This window comes from Temnothorax longispinosus, chromosome 8, assembly GCF_030848805.1.
Source record: "Temnothorax longispinosus isolate EJ_2023e chromosome 8, Tlon_JGU_v1, whole genome shotgun sequence".
NCBI classification, from domain to species: Eukaryota; Metazoa; Arthropoda; class Insecta; order Hymenoptera; family Formicidae; genus Temnothorax; species Temnothorax longispinosus.
Genome location: NC_092365.1, coordinates 19,742,554 through 19,762,473, shown reverse-complemented (window position 1 = coordinate 19,762,473; position 19,920 = coordinate 19,742,554). Strand labels below are relative to the sequence as shown.

Below are 19,920 nucleotides of genomic sequence, written 5' to 3'. Positions count from 1 at the left end.
AGGCCGGAGTGGCCGGAGTAGCGACTAGCGGCAGCGGAGCGGAGCGGGGTGTCTCGCGTCTCGCGGCGCCGAGGGATCGATACGTCGCCGGCGAGTGTCGGGCGAGTGGCGACGCCGGGCAATCGCGAGAGCTCGATAGGTCTCGAAATTCGAAATTTCGCGAATGCCGCGAGCTCGACGGCCGCGCGGCGGCGAGTTCCCCGGGTCCCCCCATCACTGGCTTCCATTTTGACGGACCGATCCCCGGCCCCGGCTCGCAAAACGTGAGCCTGTTGTCGTTCCGCGTCTCGCGTCATCTCGCTCGGCGTGTGCGCGTCTCGGCCGTCGGCGTCGCGGTGAGAGTGTCGGAGAGACCGGAGAGATCCCTCGGACACATCGCCGGTCGGAGTCGGGATAACGGAGGGACGGAGAGAACGGCAGCAAGATGCAGGGCACCATAATCGAGAACCTGAGCGGCAAGAAGCTCTCCGTGCTGGTGATGCTTCTGATAATCGCGCAAATAGTCTGCTTCCTGATAGGCGGTTTGATCGGTGAGTCAGAGCGTCACGCACGTGGATCTGTATCCTTAGACTTACGTTCGCGTTGTCGTCGTCCACATGATAATAAATGAGTGACATGTAAATACATTTTGTAAATACTGCACCTTGGTCTCTTTTTTTTAATTCTATTTTGTTATATATAATATAGTTATTTTTATGAAAGAAACTTATAATAAATCTTTCAATGATGTTTTTATAATTAATTCTGAGGTTGTATATATTCAATAAAAATCTCTGTTACTAGCTGTCACTTGAATTCTTCTTTATTTTTTTACTTGCATTTTAATCTGTTGAGTCTTTGGACGATTAGCTTTTAAGGCCGCTTTATAGACGATCTACAATTCGCATCAGAATTTAGAGTAGAATTTCTTTTTGCTTGTTACTTGTTAATTTCGAGAGTCCTTAGTTAATTATTTATTTATTTGAATAGAATTCTGTTCATAATTTTATGTACTATGCAAAATAAAATGTTGAAGAATCGGGATTACACAGATATATGAGATATATTAAAATACGTAGATGTATGCATATAAAATATACAAGTCTGAAACAGATTATGGACCTTATAAAGCAGACTTCAAGATCTATTTATAATTTTATGTGCTGTGTATTTTATATATATTTTATGTGCACGTGCATTCTGATATTTTTGATATTATATAAAATAAAAAGAACCGTAGCCTGAAATTTAAAGCAAATTATGAATCTTTTATAAAGTGGCTTTTAGAAAAGAATTGTGTTTATAATTTGATATACTAGTATTTCGATAAATATTTTGTACATATGTGTATTTTGATTCTTTAAATGTTTTTTATATTACATGAAATTATGAATAGAATTCTATCTTGAGAGAGAATTCTGATAGGAATTATAGATTTTTTGAAGGACTTTAGAGATATAATAAATTGTTATAAAATGTATGACAACTGTCTTTTAGATGAATTTATATAAAATATATAACGTACGTGTCTTTTTAGCGCCTACACCTGCCAGCAGTCAGAATATTCTTGGCACACCGTGCAAAGTTATTAGTGTTAATGGGTCTTATGACGAAGATAAATGGTTTTACTCAAGAGGAGAAGGTTCTTGTACCCCAGTCGACATGCATCATTTTAGTTTGGACACTCAACAGGCTTATCAAGTTATATATACATTTCAGGTATAATTTATAAAATTATGTATAACTAGTAGTTACAAGAGAGGTTTTGAACTGTAAAGATTTAATAAATCTTTTTTATTTTAGATGCCCGTTCCACGAAACAGTATGCAGCTTGATTATTCGAGATGGCAGCAAAACTTGATAGGTGTTTTACAAGTGGATATATCTTATACCAACCAGATTGAAATTGGTAATGTATCTGCTGCTGTTTAAAACTTTTTGTTAACTTTGATTCTGACATAGTTTTCTCTATAGCTCCTAGGACGAAAATAACATTGGATGCACGGCTAGCATATCGAAATAAGGGAGATCCAGATAATGCATGGAAACCATATGCTGCTTCTATCGTGGAAAGAATTTTGGATTGCAGCATAGACAAGGTACATTTACTTATATAATATTATTAGTGAATATTTGTTTTCTGCACGCGCATACAAATACAAATTTATAAATGTCTAATTTATTCCAGCCACTGGAGCACTATAATTACAATTGTAGCGTTATGCCGTTGTTTGAATTAGGATCTTTGTATCACGATTATTATCTGTTGAATATTCGTCTTCCTTCTGACACTGATAAAAATCAAGGACTGGGACACATTGTTGATTTATGGCTTACAGTAAGTATCGGAACGTAAAATTCTTATATCGTTATGAATAATAAATTATAATTTTGATTAAAAATTATTTAATTCAATGTATTATTTGTGATGTTAATCTAGGCTATTAATCAAAATGGCGGATTCACGAAGGTGTGGGTGAGTCTGAAGACCATTTATTTCCCAGTAGTGCTAGCTGTTTTGGCTTGGTATTGGAGGAGAGTGTACATGTTATCCAGATCGCCCGCTCTTTTGGAGTACATGCTCCTAGCTTTGGGTTCTGCCTTAACATTTTTAAATCGTATGTTAATTGCTCTGTGCTTAATTTATAATTTCCCAAGTGTTTCCTCTTTACGCGTATTTATCTATAAATCGTTATTATGTTATTTTCAGTGCCATTGGAATATTTAACACTCGCTTACGACATGCCATTTATGCTTTTGCTGGGTGATATTCGACAAGGGGTATTTTATGCAACATTATTATCATTCTGGCTTGTGTTTGCCGGTGAACACTTGATGGTAAGAAAATTGAACTTTTATTATTTAAAATTGCTCTAATCATATTAGTAATAACTTACATCTTTTTTGTTTTACGTACGCATCTTGGTCTTCCTTAGATTCAGGTAAGTTTTCTTTTATGTGTAAATCTTTATTTTCTTAATGAAAGATACTGAATTCGATAATGTACGTTTCAGGAGGGTGACCAAGGAAATTCATTAAAATGTTATTGGCGGCATCTCTCTGCAGTAGGTACTGGTTGTCTCTCGCTGTTCGTATTCGATATGTGCGAGCGTGGTGTACAACTGAGAAATCCATTCTATTCAATATGGGTCACTGATCTTGGCACGAAATTGGCAGTATCCTTTCCAAATTATCTGATACACATCTTTTTACAAGAAACGAGATTAAAAGAGAATTTTAAAATAATTTTTTAGATTAATTTCCTTAATCTTAAAATAATAGCTGTCTTTCATTATCTTGGCTGGTATATCGGCCGGAGTATATCTGTTATTTTTATCTTATATGATATGGAAAGTGTTCATGAACATTAGCGCGAAGAGAGCCGTTTTACCTAGCATGAGCTCGGCGCGACGCCTGCATTATGAGGGTGTCATATATCGTTTCAAATTCTTAATGATCGCCACGTTATTATGTGCGTCATTAACTGTCATTGGTTTTATACTCGGACAGGTAAGAAATTGATGTTTTAATTATATATAATAAATTTGACAATTATATATGTATAACGTTTCTGAGATAGGTTGCGGAAGGTCAGTGGAAATGGGACGAAGATTTACAGTTGGAAATGACTTCTGCCTTTTTCACTGGGGTATATGGAATGTGGAATATTTACATCATTGCATTATTATGTCTCTATGCGCCTTCCCATAAGCAATGGCCAATTGAGCCATCTGGTAAATATACATTTCTATTTATAAATTAAATATACATTTGAGATTCTTATATATCATGTATATTAATATTAGATCTTAAATTTTATCAAATTCTATTGATATATTTATGCGATAAAACATGCTATTTTTTAACTTTCAGAGAACAGTATTAGTGAAGAAATCGAATTTTCTCCTTTGCCAACCGATCCTAATGAGATGCTGTCTCTGACTGCATTTGCACGAAAAACAGCAGTAGAGTAAAATACATATGTCTACTTGTGTACATTTTGTAAGAAACAGGACAACACGACAAACTCTACTTAATACTTAATGTACTTAATTGTTATAAGTAGCACTTGTAAGTAGAACTGTACTTAGATTTTCCACTATTTATTAGGAACCCAATGACTGATAATACTCCTACACACGATTTTATATGCCAAATTTGATTATTTATTGCTTCCAACATTTTTTTGTATGTTTTTATGTACCTATTTATAATATTATATTATCTATAATAAGAAATATATAGAAGTCATTTCATCTTCGTATTCGTTGATATTTGTTATAAGTACAAATTCTGGAGTAGATTTAATATAAGATCTGTTTTTTATACCATTTACACAAAAATTACAACGTAAATATATATGTATGTTCAAACACAAGTGATGTGTAATATTTAAAATCACGTACTTAAAAGAACTATGCGAGAGAAAGTATTAGAATAAAACAATAGATCATGTTATTTTAATAGAAGATCTTTAACATGTTATACAAATATTTTCTACATTCTTATTTAAATTCGCGAAAATATTGCATAAACGATAATCAAACATTTCCGAATCAAACATTTTATATTATGCACATGAGATGAAATGACTTTACGTAGTAAACAGCAGCTAATCTGTAATTGAGATAGAATTTACACAGTATTATATGGATGTATTACCGTACTGCGTATACAATTAATTTCTATAAAGTTACTAATAGATAAGGTATATTTTTAACTGCTAAATATCGATGAAATTTTTATGTTGAGAGAAAAGGTTAAAGAATTTTTCCTTGACATATTTTTTACATGTAAAATTTTTAGAACTTTCAGTATTATATGCTTATAGTAATCTGATAGATAGTAGTCCTGCACTAATCTAATAATTTTTTTATATTAACATGTGACTCGTCTGTTAATGTAAGAGCTGTATCTATGTATTACATACTTAAACAGTTAAGTATTTTTAAATCGACATTGAAAATTTGAAATAGCATTCCAATCTTACAAGATGTTATAAACATTTAAATGTGTTTATATAAGTGATTTGTTGCAATTAATCAGCAACGTAATGAGTAGATTTAGACGATTTATATTAGGAATTCGTAAAGCATATACTTATTTCTTCTATTCACTTGTCATATATTAAGCGTGAGATGCGTGAAGCGAAGAATGTAGTTTTTACTTCCTAATTCGAATTACATAAAAAAGCCTCCTATATGATATCTTATTATATTATACATATCATTATTGGGCATTCATCTATCATTTGTAACACAATGTATTCGATCATGATTGATAGTATTAAGAGCCAGTATTCGTGATTTATTGCGGCATTTTGAAAGTAACAAATTTCAAAACGGAAAGTATGTGCCAACTCACTTAAGTCTGCCATTCAAAATAGCGTCAGTTTTTTATCATATACATCGTTACATATACAAAGTATTAATGCAAGTCTTTCACTTTAGATAACGCTATGAATACGCAAGGTGTAGTTTGCACGAATCTATTATTTAAAATTAGATCAGGAACTGTTCGATAACATTCTACAGATGATTGTGTATGTATTTAATGTAATATCGAGACACTTAATGTAGTACTTATTATAGGCACTGATTATAAAGTAGCATTTTATAAAATAAGGTGCAATAGTAGTTTATCTCCGTATGTCGACTTCATGCTAGTGCATATTAATCAAGTAATATAGCGGTATTTAAACTAGACACGAGAGCGGAGTTTACAGAAGATTCTTTTACCTTTCTAAATAATTAATTCGAGCAACGACCCAATAATTAGTCCAGGACTTTCCGATGGATTCAGTAATAATCCACACTGTTTCGTTGTTATGTAAAAGAAACGTTGTACCGAAAGTATTTGTAAGTAAACCCGACGTACTAAAATACCGTGCACCGCCTTCGCAACATTTTTATATAATTTGGTGATGTTTATACACTTTTTAAATAAACGGATCTGTTGTAGCCATTTCTGCATTTTGCGCGACAGCGAATCTATTGGGATAAGCGTTTGTATCGCGATTGGTATTCAAACGCGTGAATCACGTATCGAGAGCCATTTACGAATCCGGACGTTAAAATTCCCGCCGCGTGCCGGCGATGGGAAATTGGGAAATGGCGGCGCGTTATTTGCTCGGAGTCCGCGGGCGGCAGCTTCACGCACTCGAGGGGAGAGAGAATTTACCGAGAGATTCTGCGCACGCGCCGAACGCCGCTGTCGTCGCTCGTCGGAGGCAGCAGCGTCGGTCGGGGCCAGGAGGCAGGAGAGTCCAGTGTGCGAGCGACGAGAACGCAATCAGATGGTGGCGAAGATCGTGGATTGACAGGTCGCGGGTTGCACGAGAGAGCGCGAGAGAGAGAGAGAGAGAGAGCGAGGGAGCGCGCGCGCGCGAGAGGGAGAAGGAACAGGCGTTTTAACGGCGGTTGGCGTTTAGGCTCTCTCTCTGGCAGGACGGGGACGGTTTTTTTCCGTGTGTACGCGTCCGTGGCACGAAAGAAAAGCTACGGAGAAAGAGAAAGAGAGAGAGGAGAGAAAGCGAGCCGCGAGTGAGAGAAACACGGCGGTTGACGTGCGCGACGGTCTCGTCATCGACGACGAAATGATCCTCTAGCCTCCCCGTGGCTTCCTTGGCCTGGCCTGGTCCGCGCGAGAAGGGAGGCCGACGAGCGGACTCTCGGAAGCAGGAGGTCACCCCCTTGGAGGAGAAGGAGGAGGCGGACCATCCCTTTCGTCTGGTAGTTTCGAGCTTTTTTTCTACGGGCAGAGAGCGAGCGAGGGGAAAGAGAGAGAGAGACGCACTGATCGCTTGTACACATACAGCGACAGAGAGAGATAGAGAGAGAGAGAAAGAGACGCACACGCGCGACGCTTACAACGCGCTTCGCGGAGGAGGGAAACGAAGAAAGGAAGAAAAGAAAGACGGACGCAACGCAGCGCAGCGCGAACGAGCGCAGTTTTCACCTCGCGGCGGATTATTCCACGTCTCGCGTTCGCCCGCGTCGAATCGCGAGATCGTTCGCGTGATCTCGCCCCGCGTACTCGCCCTTCGGTTAGGGCGAGCCTCGTAAGATCTGGTCGATCGACTGGTCGATTGTCGCGCGTTCGCGAGCGTGCAGTCTTTATTTATTTTTATTTTTCTTCCCTTTTTTCTCCTTCCCTCCGGTCGTTCGTCGCGCGACGCTCGTGTGTGCGTCTGTCTCTCTCTTTCTCGCTCCCCCCCTCCCTTCGCTCTGGCTGACGCTCTCTTTCTCTCTCTCTCTCGCTCGCTCTCGCTCTTTCTCGGTTGCTCAGTGCGCTGAATATAACGCTCGTTTTACATTATCGTCGGGGACAGAGAAGTGCGTGTCGCCGCAGAGTGCCCGGAGTACGGCCGCGCGAGGAGTTCGCGATCGTTCCCTCACGCGCCGAGAAGGATAATCGACGGGGGCGCTTATCCAGAGGGCCCTCCCGGGGCACGACGGAGTGCCTGTCGGGCTCAGCTGATCCACGCGCAGCGGACGGCGGAGGAGTAGGAGGAGGGCGGTGGAGGAGGTAGTGGTGGAGGACGCTACCAGGAGCGCCGCGGGGCGAGGAAGGGCCCCAGCCGAACTCAGCACCGTCGACGATCGAGCAGCGCCGATAAATATGTCGTCCCCCAGCGCCGGCAAGCGACGCATGGACACGGACGTTATCAAACTGTATCCTTGGAAGAGAGCCGCTTTTTGCGAGAAAGCTCCCCGTCCTCTCGTCCGTCGGGGGCACCATCCCCCCTTCCACGCTGGGAGTCCGATAAGTACCTCGTGCGATTCTGCACATTGTCGCGCAGTGGCGGCGCACGTGAGAGCGACTCGCAATCGCAACGCGCCTCCTACTTGCACGCGCGCGTCTGTCTGTGTGCGTGTGTGTGTGTGGGCTTATACAAGGTGCTGAAAAGCTACGAGCGGAATAGACCTCGCTCGCGGATTTCTTTGTCGTGTCGGGTTGGCGCAAAAGGTTTCGCGTTTCCCCAAGCGTTTTCACGGAGCTTTGTATCGAGTAAAGTTAGATCGTTCTAACGAACGGTTCTCCGAAGAGATCGAAAAAATGTAAATGAGAAAAGGGGCACGTCGGATGCCGCGATTTCTTTTCTAATCTTTTGAAATTTTGTCTCCGACTCTATTTGATGAATACGACAAACCTTTCGCGTCGATCTGATACGAAATTTTGGTCGAATTTTGTAATTTCCTAGTTTTCAATACCAAATACAGAGACCATCGCGCATCGTGTTCAAATTTCTCTTGATTAACGTCTACTGGATGTAAACAGAAAGATTAAGCACTCGTTGGTTGTATGTGTTTAGAAGACAATGTATTTCTAGACTCTCTTATTAATGGGAAATTCTTCCCGCGGTCTCATATTATAATCGCTAATTAAACGGATAAGAAGTAAATCTATAAAATTATCGATAAAAAAGTCCAAGAATATCTGATGATAATTTAATTAAAGATCGAAACGTCTTTGATCGCTTTTCGTAGACTACTAAAGTTTTATAGAAATTTAAAGATTCTTTTCTCCCTCCCTCTTTCACCTTTCAACCTCGAAGTCTGTGCACCTATAAGTTTATTCAGCACTCTGTGTCCAGCGTGTGGATGTGTATGCGTGTGCGTGTGCACGTGGCGAATCGCTGGCTCGCTTATCGAGCACAATAATCACCGTGATAATCGTATTGTCGACGAGGCTCGCGAGAGATACGAAAGGCAAAAAAAGGAAAAAAATTCGCTCGTTTACGCGCGGCGGACATTTAACTCGTCTCCAAGCCGCTCGCCGCTTTGTCGACGTTTCGGCCACAGCTGTTTTTAACCAGCTGACTCGTAGGCGCTTGCGCGTATGCGTTCGTTCGTGCGTGCGTGGACGAGCGGTGAGCGAGCGTGTCGTTGTCCCGCTCGCTCGCTCGCTCGCTCGCTCTCGCTCACGCTTCGCTCTACTCCTTTTGTTTTCCCTCCCTCTCTCTCTCTCTCTCTCTCTCTCTCTCTCTCTCGCGCTCTCTTTCTCTCCGTCTCTCTCTCTCTCTCTCTCTCTCTCTCTCTCTTTCTTTCTTTCTCTTTCTCTCCCCGTATCGCGCTTTCGAAGACACCTCGCTTACACCTGCCTCGGTTATTTATTTGCGATATAATCACGCGGTTCGCGTCGCCGCTATTATCGAAGCGCCGATGTCACGCCTGGCGATTACTTCTCGTCCAAACAAAACTTCCGTTCTCTTTGTCCTCATATATAGGACTGCGTGAAAAGAATAATGCTTTTTTTTCGTAACGTTGATTATTACGGTGGCGACCGAGGGTGAGCGCTCGAGGGACCGAGGGTTCTCGGATACAGAAAAGCCTCGGGATGGATGGATCTTCCCATTCTTCGTTTTTTTTCCTTCCTCTTCCATCTTTCACGTCTTTGCCTACTTCTCTCCACCTCTTCTCTCGTTTTCCCTCGCTTTTATTCTTTTTGTTCCCTGTTCTACAAATAGAGCGTTGCTCTCTAGGAGAGATCTCGTCGAGTCTCCGCTCGAAAATCCCCGCCTCGAATTCCGTTCCTCGAGACGCGGAGATCCAGGACCACGGAGACAAAGAGAGAGAGAGACAAAGAGGGACGCGGACCAGCGAGAGGAACGTTAATTGAGACGTCACCCTCGTTCGCGGCGAATTCGAAACGAGGCGAGAGCGAAGTGGTCAGAGAGCGCCTTAGCACGCGCGAGTAAAAATAAAGCGGCCGACGACGACGGTCTCGTCGCTCTCTATATATTCCATCGGGCCAGATCTCGCCGTACTGACGCATGTAATAGGACGGGTCGATATGTATATTTCGCGTGCGGTTCGTCATATGCGACGCGACGAAAACGCGACGGCGGCGACGGGTCTTGCGCGCCGGGACTTGCGAAGGTCAGTTACACATCGGCGATCTCTCCTGACTCCTCTGTCGATCCCGCCGATCGGCGACGAGGAAATTTTTATCCGGATTTACTCCGCGCGATCGCGGGTATATTTCTCTTTCCGTTCGGATTGCCCGTTGCAAAACTGAAAAGAGGAAGAAGAAGAAAAAAAGACGGGATATTCTTTGCGCAACTAACGGCGAGTCCGATAGGTGACCGCTTAGATGACACGGTCTCTTTCCTTTGAGAAAGAGCGAACGATTAGCCAGCTGATGCGCTCGAGAGATAACAATATAGATAGAGAGAAGAAAGAAAGTTTAATTAACGCCGATGTGCCGTCCCGTAATCGACATTTCTTGTTCGACTTGGTAATCTCGCGATACGTCTCGCTCTTTCCCTCGGTCGACAAAGAAAGGAAAACGCGCGCGGCCCGCTCCGATCCTCGATAATTCGTCGATAATACCTCTTCCCTCTTTCTTTTATAGCGCGTTTACTGGATTTTTTTTTTTTTTACGCGCATGGTGTCGTTACTTAGCGAATGATAGCGCGCGCGCGTATGTCGGCAATATAATTCTTTTATTCATCGCGATAAACGTGACGCGCGGGTTCGAAGGTCGCTCCGTGGAGCTTCGGGGATTATTATAGAGCGGGCTCTCCGAGTGTGGAGAGAGCCGCTCCGGGAGATACACGGGGACGCGCGACGCGCGAATCGATACGCGCCTCGAGAAACACATCGTGCGTTTAATTATCGTACCGGGGCAGAATTATCTCGTGGCGGCGCGAGCGAGCGAGCGAGCGAGGCTAACTGCGCGATACGTTTACACACGTCCCGGCGTGCCATGTTACATTGTCGAGACGAGACGCGACGCGACACGTGAGATGTAGGTGCAGGGGACAGAGAGGGAAAAATGCAACGTAACAGGCTTTAAAATAACAGTAGATAGCGTCAAAACGAAGCGACGAGCGCGAAAATAAATATTCTCAAATATCTTAAAGAGGCCAGGGTAAAATCTTTCGCGAAACGTCTTACATCCACTACTTTATTCGAATTGCCAAAGATACGAATTTTATTTATATAATTTGACATCGGCGCTATTTATGAGCCACGGAATTGACATAATTAACTCACGTCCCGATTGGCGAACGAAAGTCAAAGTTTCGAGAAATTCGTGGTTCTAATGTTCTAGCTGTGCGTGACGTTACGAGAGTTGAACGCCACACGCGTGTTTTTGGCCGTTTTTCAGCTCGTCACGACGCATCTTCTCCGTGAGATGCGTGGCTCGATATCGTCGAGATGCTGCTGCCGAGCACGCTGACGCTCGCGGGATTATTCTCGTATATACGCGCGTCGTAGAGTGGACCTCTTTAATCGTTGTGTATCAACACCTCATCGCGCCTAATTTTATCGCAATACCGCTGGTGCGTGCCCCGGTATTCGTAACAGGTGGAATATCTCGCGGCTTGATAACCCAATTTGCATCGCACCTCGGTCGTCGCGAAGTTGCGCTCGGCGGAGCTCGTTAACCCTTTCGCTACGGCATATTAAATTTGCTTTTCTCGAGGTTACGGCTAAACGAGACGGCTAATTCGTTCTACGATTATCGCCGCGACACGCGGGCTCCGACGCACTTTTGATATTTCTGCGCGACGCAACGTGGCCGCGTGGCGGCCTGGCGCGGAAAATAACGATGTTATAAAATTAATGCCAGCGGAGAGTTTTCCAATCGATCGCGCTCCTCGATTCTCCAGATACCGACGTGTCTCGAAGTTATCGCGAACTTCTCGATCTGCGACGAATATAAAGCAGTGAGTCATTAGAAACTGCGTAGAACAACTTTATCTCTTTATCTATAGCTTGATTTTAATAATCTTATTTGTTTAAGAAAGTGCTGGAATTTAGAAATCGCATGTGACACACACATTATTGAATTTGTTCCTCATTTTCTTCTGTTTTCTTTCGAAACTTTTAAATGAAATTTGACTTTCATTTAATTATTCTTTTTTTTCCTCGGTCAGCATGGTGCGTGAAAAATTGCGTGCCACAGAATAATATCGCGGTGTAACGTGACTCCGCTCGGTATCGGTCGAATTTTCGCGATCACGAAACGTCACCGGGTCACCTTATCTCGAAGAGCGGACAACACACCGAATTCGGTCTAGCTACCGACAAACGCACTATATGTTTATCGTGATAACAAGGCCATCAGATCAAGCCAGACGTGCACGACGCATGTGCGGGCAATATATCTCGGGGAATTATATTTGAACGTTTACTTTCGTCGATTCTGCCGTCGTCGTGATTACCCCCCCCCCCCCCCTCGGCACCGTTCAAGCGATGTTTACGATTTCGCAATATTTCGGAGTTAATTATAATGCCGGATGTAATCACGTTCGCGCGCAACCGAGATATTTGTAAAACCGGACGCACGGACGAACGCAAATCGCCAGCGTGCGCCTTAAATCGCGCGATGTTCTCTTATTTCGCGAATTGCGCAGAGTGTCGCTCGCGCGCGTCAAGCGCACGACGCGACGCGTCGTTTAAAGCGAGTCAGTCGTTTGCACGGAAAACGTTTCGCGGAGCCTCGTCGAGAAACGGGCACGTGGCGCTTGCCCATAATTTAGATCCTACCTCCGACGATTTCCGTCCGTCTTTTGAAAATTGGATGAAGTTATTTTCGAGTAAACGGCAGGGCCGCGGGGGGGAAGGGGATTAAAGACGCGTGACAGCCTCGGACAATCACGATAGCTTCCTCGTGCGCGATGCCGAGAGTTCTTTTCCGTTCTTTCCTCGTCTCGCGATATCGATCACGCTGTGTTGAAGCATATGCATTAATGCTGCAAGCCGCCTCGAAACGAGCGAAACAAATTGGATGCGTCCGCGTTCCGCGTTCGTTCCGCTGGGTGCGTTTTAGAATTTCTGGAAAGTCTTTCGTTCTCGGACGGCGAATGTGTTGGTCACAGCAGTGACCAGTTTATTTTAAGGCTTGCTCACTTCTATACGTTCACTCGCCGTGTTACACCGATATCGCCACCGATTCGCTACCGTTTTCTCTCTTTCTCCGCGAACTTTTACTATTTCGTTTTCAACGGTGCGACCAACGGCGACGATAAAGTCGCCGTATCGTATAAGATTATCGCATATATGAATCATCCTTTTTTTCCTTTATAAATCTTATTACGATCGACTCACCTCGCTCTTGTGCGATAGCAGCCGATTAAAATAAACTTTGCTTCTCGTTACTTCAAGCGATAACGTTTTCTCGAAACGAACCCGAGTTATAATTGATCGATTAGTCAACAGCAGCTCGCGTGCATTTTTATCCCATATATCGTATTTTCGCCCATAAGGCTTTCTAGGTCTTGTAAAGACTCCGGCGCGAGAACCACCGTCGCGATATTTTTTCGTCATTTTCTCGGTGGCGAAGCGTCGGCGCGTAAAAGTTGCGGCCCACTTCGCTCAGCGAATTTGCCTATACGTCGTGCTTCATACATGTTTTATATTCTTACACTCAGCTTTTATATACCGAGCTGAATTACAAAGTTCCGCGTAATACAAAGCCCCGGCTAGCGACGTGAGTACGCTAGCGCGTGCACTCTTTTGCCTTCCTTCCTCGTTTTGCTTCGCTCGCCCGCCAGCTGATCGACCTTACCGTGCTTCCCCCACCGTCCTTACCGTCGCCGTCGTCGTCGTTGAGGAGCCTCTGCGTTTTCTGCCTTTCCCTTCTCCGTGCCGTGCACGCGGGACGACGTCGCTTGATTCATATACCGCAAAAGCATATACGCCGGAGAACCTGAAACGGGGACCTTGCGTTTCGCCGCTGCCACGTAACCGCGTGGGAAGAGCCGATCGCTTTATCTCGGTTCTAACCCGTGTTCAGGATGTCTCAAGATCCCCATCGAGAGATATTTCGAGAGAACGACGGAATTTTGAACTTATAGGAAATATCGTGAAAACTATGCGACTCTCTCCTCGCTTATTTTACATTACAATTCGATGAAGCGAAGTCTAGTTACTGAATCAGCCGTGAATCGAATTTTATTGTCCGTTCGGATTCTTGAAAATTGCCTGAAATTCTTGCGATATTTAATCGATTATGCCTCAGAACGTACGAGCTTATCGAGGTTGAAACGATCTCCGTAATTTTTGGTATAATCGCGACACACGGTCGGAAGAAAACGCAATAATTCCGGAACATACTGCGCGTCGGAAGATAATGCTCGGCTCGTAAATGAGCTGCCGAAGGCCTCTTTAAGGATGACGGAAACGCGCGCCGTAAGCGGAGCAACTCCGCGACGTTTATTCCCTCAACGGTTTTCGAAGTCGAATTCATCTGCGCGTCGCGGATGGTATCTAATTAGAGTAATTAGACGCGTCTCACGTTTAACACCGATGATGTGCACGCGTTTCGAGTGCGTCGTGGGAATAAGCAGCAGGGAAAATGATTGTGCAGCAAAATTTACGGTCCGCGCTCTTGCGTTTTCGACGCAATGCGAGCGCGCGAGCGTAATTGAAGATGCTGCTCTTATAAATTTCTCGCTTTCTCTCTCTTTCTCTCTCTCTGTCTCTCCCTTCCCTTCCTAAAGTCCGAGAGCACGGTCGGCTGCTCGTTAAATTATCGTTCATATTACGCAATACTTATTTGTCGCCTAGGGTACACGCCGAGAGTTAATGCCACGCTTTCTTTGAAGACTCTTTATAGTTTCCCGTCAGTATTCCTACGGTTTAGCATACGGACGATTGGTCTTCCTATATATAGAAAAGATCGTAGAGTATAACGATAATAACTCCGTTTTACTCCGCTCTGACGCGCAGCAACACGTCTAAAATGCCCGGGATGTAAAAGAAGTGAACATTTAAAATTTAACATAACGACAGTAATGTGAGTACACAAGATACTTTCTATTTAACAGTCCTGATTACGAGAATTACGCTTTTATTTCTTATTAGGATTCTTTTTATCTCAATTTTGTTCTACTGTTTTTCTATGAAGTTCATAGTATATTTCTGTTTACCCCAAGCATTCTAGATTTACCGTCAATAATTGCACGCCGATACTCCGTTACGAATCGATACTCAACGTAATTGAGGCGGAATCATCCGCAAAACTGGCGAATGCAACATCGCGAAATAGTTCGCGGTATTGTTCCCCGGATTCGCTTATTCGTTCAAAATCACCGGCGGCGGGGTTTGGGTCGGTTACGCTCGATCACGATAAATCACGTCTCGCGATCGAATCCCAGCAGGATCGTCGTGACCGCGATCGCGGCGATACGACGCGAATAGGCTTCGCGGGATGTCGCTACAGAAGTTTCCTCGCGTATGCAATATCGAAATCAACTTAATCAATTATCCTGTAATTAACGAGGCACTTCGGCAAAGCTAGAAATGAAGAGAGGGATCGTTAATGGCTCACTGTAATGGTTTGCGAGCGCATTCGCGCGTACGAAACGGATAAAGGTCGATTCACACTGTACGACACGGACAATGACACGTATCGGCCAGCACGACAAAATTAATGCGTATGTTCAGACTGCACTGCTTCGGCAATCGTCCATCAGTTGACGTTTAGCAGCTACGATGGATGGATCACCCAACGATGATAAATTGGTTCTTATAGTCTTATTTTTAGACAAGGACGAAGCCAAAGTAAAAAAAAAACACGAAGAAAAGAAATCGAAAATGGGTATATCAAATATTAAAAAAAAAAGGAAACTTGAACGACATTGTCCAAAGACTTACCGAAATATGACGACAAGTTTTACCAATATTTTAGGATACTGCAAATTTTATGACTTGTTAAAATTGATTCAACCTATTTCGGATGGCTGATTACATATGAAGGACTTAACATTTTCAATTAATTTTTCTTGGTCCATCTTCTGCTGCGTTTGTTCTCTACCATTTACTAATTCACACTGTCAGACCGGCACCGACACGGACCGTCAGAATATTCTTTGCGAGAATGTTGGTGTCGGTCCGCACTGTAAAAAAATTTTGTAAAATTACAACTATTATAGTGGGTAATTTTGAGACCCACTATAATAACTGTTGTAATTTTACAAAATTACAGTACGGAAGGAAAAAGTAATTTTGTATTACAATTACACAAATTAAAAATGTGTGGAAATTTACACCTATTATAGTGGGTCTCAAAATTACCCACTATAATAGTTGTAATTTTACAAAATTTTTTTACAGTGCGTGCCGGTGCCGATTAGTGTGGACAGTTTCATTTAAAAAGCATGTTTTAATGTATTGTCGTGCCGATACGTGTCGTTGCCGGAAGATGACGGCACGTGTCGTATAGTGTGAATCGACCTTAAATCGTTATTACAATCGCGGTGCGTTGTTTGCACTGTGCGACGTGCGTATCGACGAACATATTATTAACGCGTATCTTTCCGCTTGTCTCGCGACATTCATTAATACCGGGAGCGCGTCATAGGACTACAGGCCGCTTCGCGCACGATCCATCGCCCAGTCGAAGGTCTCTCGATTTCTCACGTGCTATTACCTAAGTATCACGTGTTTATCGCGTTGTAAAAACGCATCAATCTGTCGAGAGTATCATTTGGACATTTTGGGGAACCTGTCGCTCCTTCATTTCAATTTCTAATCAGAGTGATTTTATGCGAGAGGTGTCGCGTTTTGCCTCGCCTAATTCACGCGGAGAAACATTGTCTTTCATCGGAAAAAGTACAATACTATATCGGCGTAAGACGTGCCATTAATCGCGCGCGCAATGTATTTTTTTCCGGTCCTGTGAATAATTTTATCGCGCGATTTCAGTCGCGCTCCTTTTCGCGGGTGAACTGGAAAATCGATTCCTCCTCGCCTGGCTTGGTGATCCTCGCGTGTTTCAGTCGACAGTTTCTTTCCTTTGCTCGTTCGTCTCTTACGGTAATGAAACGCCGCGTTAGAGCCACCGCGCAAGACTCTCGTATGGTCACGTAGCGTAACGTAACGTGAGTCAACGCACAAGAAACGTATCAGTTAGAGCCTCCGCACAATCTCTCGCATGGTAACGTAACGTAAATCAACGCACAAGAAACGTATAACGCCGTAACGGCCGTAAAACCAATACGTTTCTTGTGCGTTGGCTCACGTTACGTTACGCTACGTGACCGTACGAGAGTCTTGTGCGGTGGATCTTAGAAAACGAAGCCTCTAGTTACGCACGTCATGATTTCTTCGACTCGACAATCAGCTTGGTGAACTTCTGATCTTCCGCGCTCTTCGGATCTATCGGTCAAATCGCGTAACGGTTTCTAAATCTAAATGCAATCTAAATATACGCAAGGAGGACTGACCCGAACAATCTTTTGGGCCTAACGAACTTACTGACTCGAGTTCACCACTGCGGCGGACACTTACACATCCACATAAACACACAATTCGGAAAGAGATAGTACAAGGAAAAGAATTACGAACTAGGGTTAGAAGTTTTGGGTCAAACAACTTTAGTAAAAATGAAGACACAGGATAAGATTAGTCTTATCCCAAATCTCTTTAAAAGAAATTAGAGGTCCTACTACGTCTCTCGATTCCTCTTTTACTTTATAATCTAATTATTTCCATTTCATTCAGAAGCGTAGATTATTTTTCAGCGTTATTTTATTATATCACGTTTAATCCTGCGAATCTTATTTCGTCGTGTTGCTTATAAATATCTCCGCCATTCACGTCTTGGAGATTTTTCTTGCGGGGTTTCCTTCTTTTCTGAATTTTCTAGCGCAAATCCAGCATACAAATCGGCTTTTCTTATTTTAATATATGGCCGCGATTGTGAAAGCACGATGGGCGAAAAGGAATTACGAGCCTGTACTGATCGATCGGCATTGGAGTAATACATAGAGACGGACAGTAGGTAGAGAATAGAGATGGAGAGAGAGAGAAACAAATTGTCCCCGGCTCGTTTCAATGTTGTAAACAACAACGTTGCGCGGGCAGGAGGCAGGAGAGAATGTAACGGTCCCCCGGGATTGAGCAATCGTTTCCGTCGAGCCCCGTTCGTTTATGGTGTATCTTGCGTTATGCCAATGGGAATGTAAAATCCTTGGAGCGTTATGGCCGTTACAGACTTCCGCTCGGACAATTTCTCGACGGGCGTGCCGCTCAATTGGATTTAAACGTCGCGCTCGTTTTTTGTACGACGCATCCCGGGAACGTTGCACAGGCGTTTTATCGTTTTATCCATTCGCCGACGCGTGAATTTACCTATCTTACCCTCGGCGGTTTCGCGGGATTACATCGCAGCGTCTCGTCTCTCCGAAACGTCCGCACTCAATCCGCTCCGAAAATCCGAAACGCAACGTAATCTCGTTTCGCGTTTTAACATCGTTTTCTTTTTTTAAATATATAAATGCAATTTTGTTTATCTCAGAATTCGATATTTTTCACTCGCGATGAATAACTTGTTTTTTGCTTCTTTTTTGGTTTTATTTATTTTTTACTTTTCGACCGGTTTCCATTTTCAGTTCTCTGACGTCGACGCCGCCGTGTCGACGGACGTCGAAACACGGAGGCGATCTGTTCTCTAATAACGCCCGTTGGATGCGTCCGTCAGACGCACATGTCGGCCGTTCCTCGTAACAGGATGCCTTGTACCGCCGCGGCGCTAATTCGGCGATGTGTATTAGAGCACATGAATAGAGACGCTCATTTGATGAATAGAGACGCACACGCGCGAGATGATATCTCCATTATTCCACGATAATGGGTAGCAACGCGGAAAGGCCGACCGGGCGCGCGGATTCCGTGTCAGGATACGCGCGGAAAGCGTACGACTTTCAGCGCGCCGACAACACAACGACTCACGTGGATGCGCGAGCGATTTTGCACGGCAAGAAATTGGTTCGGATTAGGATGCGTGGAAGCCGCGCGGTGATTCGGCGATTTCCATACGCCTCGTCATGAAAAATTTCCCTTTGTACCCTTCGAGCGCGTATCTTTGCCCTTTTCGCGTCCCGGGAGGTTTCTGTAAAGTAGAGACTGCAATTTTTATCGCGATGCTAGCTCGCGGACCCGCTTCCATCTCGTTTCGCTCGTGGCTTTCGATGTGATTGAAATGATGTTATGAAAACGAAATACACCATAAAATTCATAAAACGTGCAGAACAAATATCTGCTAATTAAAAATTATTCCTTAAACGTAGAAATGTAGGATATTTAAAAGTTTCCTCGGGATAAAAGTCTTTACGTTATAAAATTAGTGCTCGTAATGTCACGCACGCCACGCGTAATTACTTAATGTAATAACTTGTAATAGAGGACGTGTTATAACCCGAGGCTTGTGGCAGCTTCTTGGAGAGCACTACTCCAGATGAAATCCGGAGGCGGGGAGATAGTTATTCTAATCAATGCCGCGTGACGAAGGCGTGTGCTATCGCGTGTCGCAACGAGAGGAACGATTAAAGGAACGCGCGTGCAAACGGGGAGCGAGAGAGAGAGAGACCCACGTGCGATTCGCTGGTTTATTTCCTCGCCGCGTCGCGTCGGAGAGTATCCGTTCATTGTTCGCGGCCGATGCTGCTTCTACGCCGCTCCGGGGAGAGGGGCTCCGCGTGTTTACCCGGGCGCACCATCGCCGTCGGGTTTGAGAACGCGAGCGGCCGCGGAATCGGGTGCATTCACGGAACGTGGTCTTGCGGATAACAAAGCTCTCGGACCTGCTCCCCCCCCCCTCCCTCCGCAGGTGAGAACGCGTATACTGAAAGGCAGACTCTAACTGCTCGCCACAACATCGAGGTGTTTATCGTAAGTCGGATAACGCGTTGCGCAATTAAGAGAATCAATTTTTTTTTTAATTTTTATCAGAAAATCAATATGATTTTCCTGGACGACGAAATCGCGAATGCAACGGTGTTTGCCTTGTAAAAACAGTGTAATGACAATGACAAGTATGTTATTTTGTTGAAGATTCAACGTTGAAAGGCTGCAAGTGTAATTTTTGGAAAATTACACAATTTAATGTATTATTACGACGAATGCTCTTGCATGCGCTTGAATATTTTAATGACACTGGGTACCCACTGCTGCATACTTTGGTTTCACGACTGACAAAATTCGA

General features: G+C 43.8%; 2 protein-coding genes across 3 annotated transcripts in view; both read left to right on the top strand.

The window, feature by feature from the left end:
* The first annotated feature begins 82 nt into the window (after nucleotides 1-82).
* Wls (Wnt ligand secretion mediator) lies at nucleotides 83-5,943 on the top strand. The gene is made up of 12 exons (XM_071785035.1): nucleotides 83-530; nucleotides 1,517-1,698; nucleotides 1,783-1,888; nucleotides 1,954-2,078; nucleotides 2,168-2,317; nucleotides 2,420-2,597; nucleotides 2,690-2,817; nucleotides 2,916-2,921; nucleotides 2,994-3,155; nucleotides 3,262-3,489; nucleotides 3,560-3,713; nucleotides 3,853-5,943. Exons 1-12 carry the CDS (start codon nucleotides 425-427, stop codon nucleotides 3,951-3,953), a joined length of 1,626 nt encoding a protein of 541 aa, XP_071641136.1. The 5' UTR covers nucleotides 83-424; the 3' UTR covers nucleotides 3,954-5,943.
* A 288-nt stretch (nucleotides 5,944-6,231) lies between these two features.
* Ubce2h (ubiquitin conjugating enzyme E2H) overlaps nucleotides 6,232-19,920 on the top strand; it is a 40,535-nt gene continuing 26,846 nt past the window's right edge. Inside the window, exons 1-2 of one of the 2 annotated variants that reach the window (XM_071785030.1) lie at nucleotides 6,232-6,710; nucleotides 7,312-7,652. In XM_071785030.1, coding sequence (XP_071641131.1) covers nucleotides 7,600-7,652 — 53 coding nt within the window. In that variant the 5' untranslated portion in view covers nucleotides 6,232-6,710; nucleotides 7,312-7,599. Of the gene's footprint in view, nucleotides 6,711-7,266; nucleotides 7,653-19,920 lie in introns of both variants that reach the window. The other variant, XM_071785029.1, reaches the window with a different exon arrangement.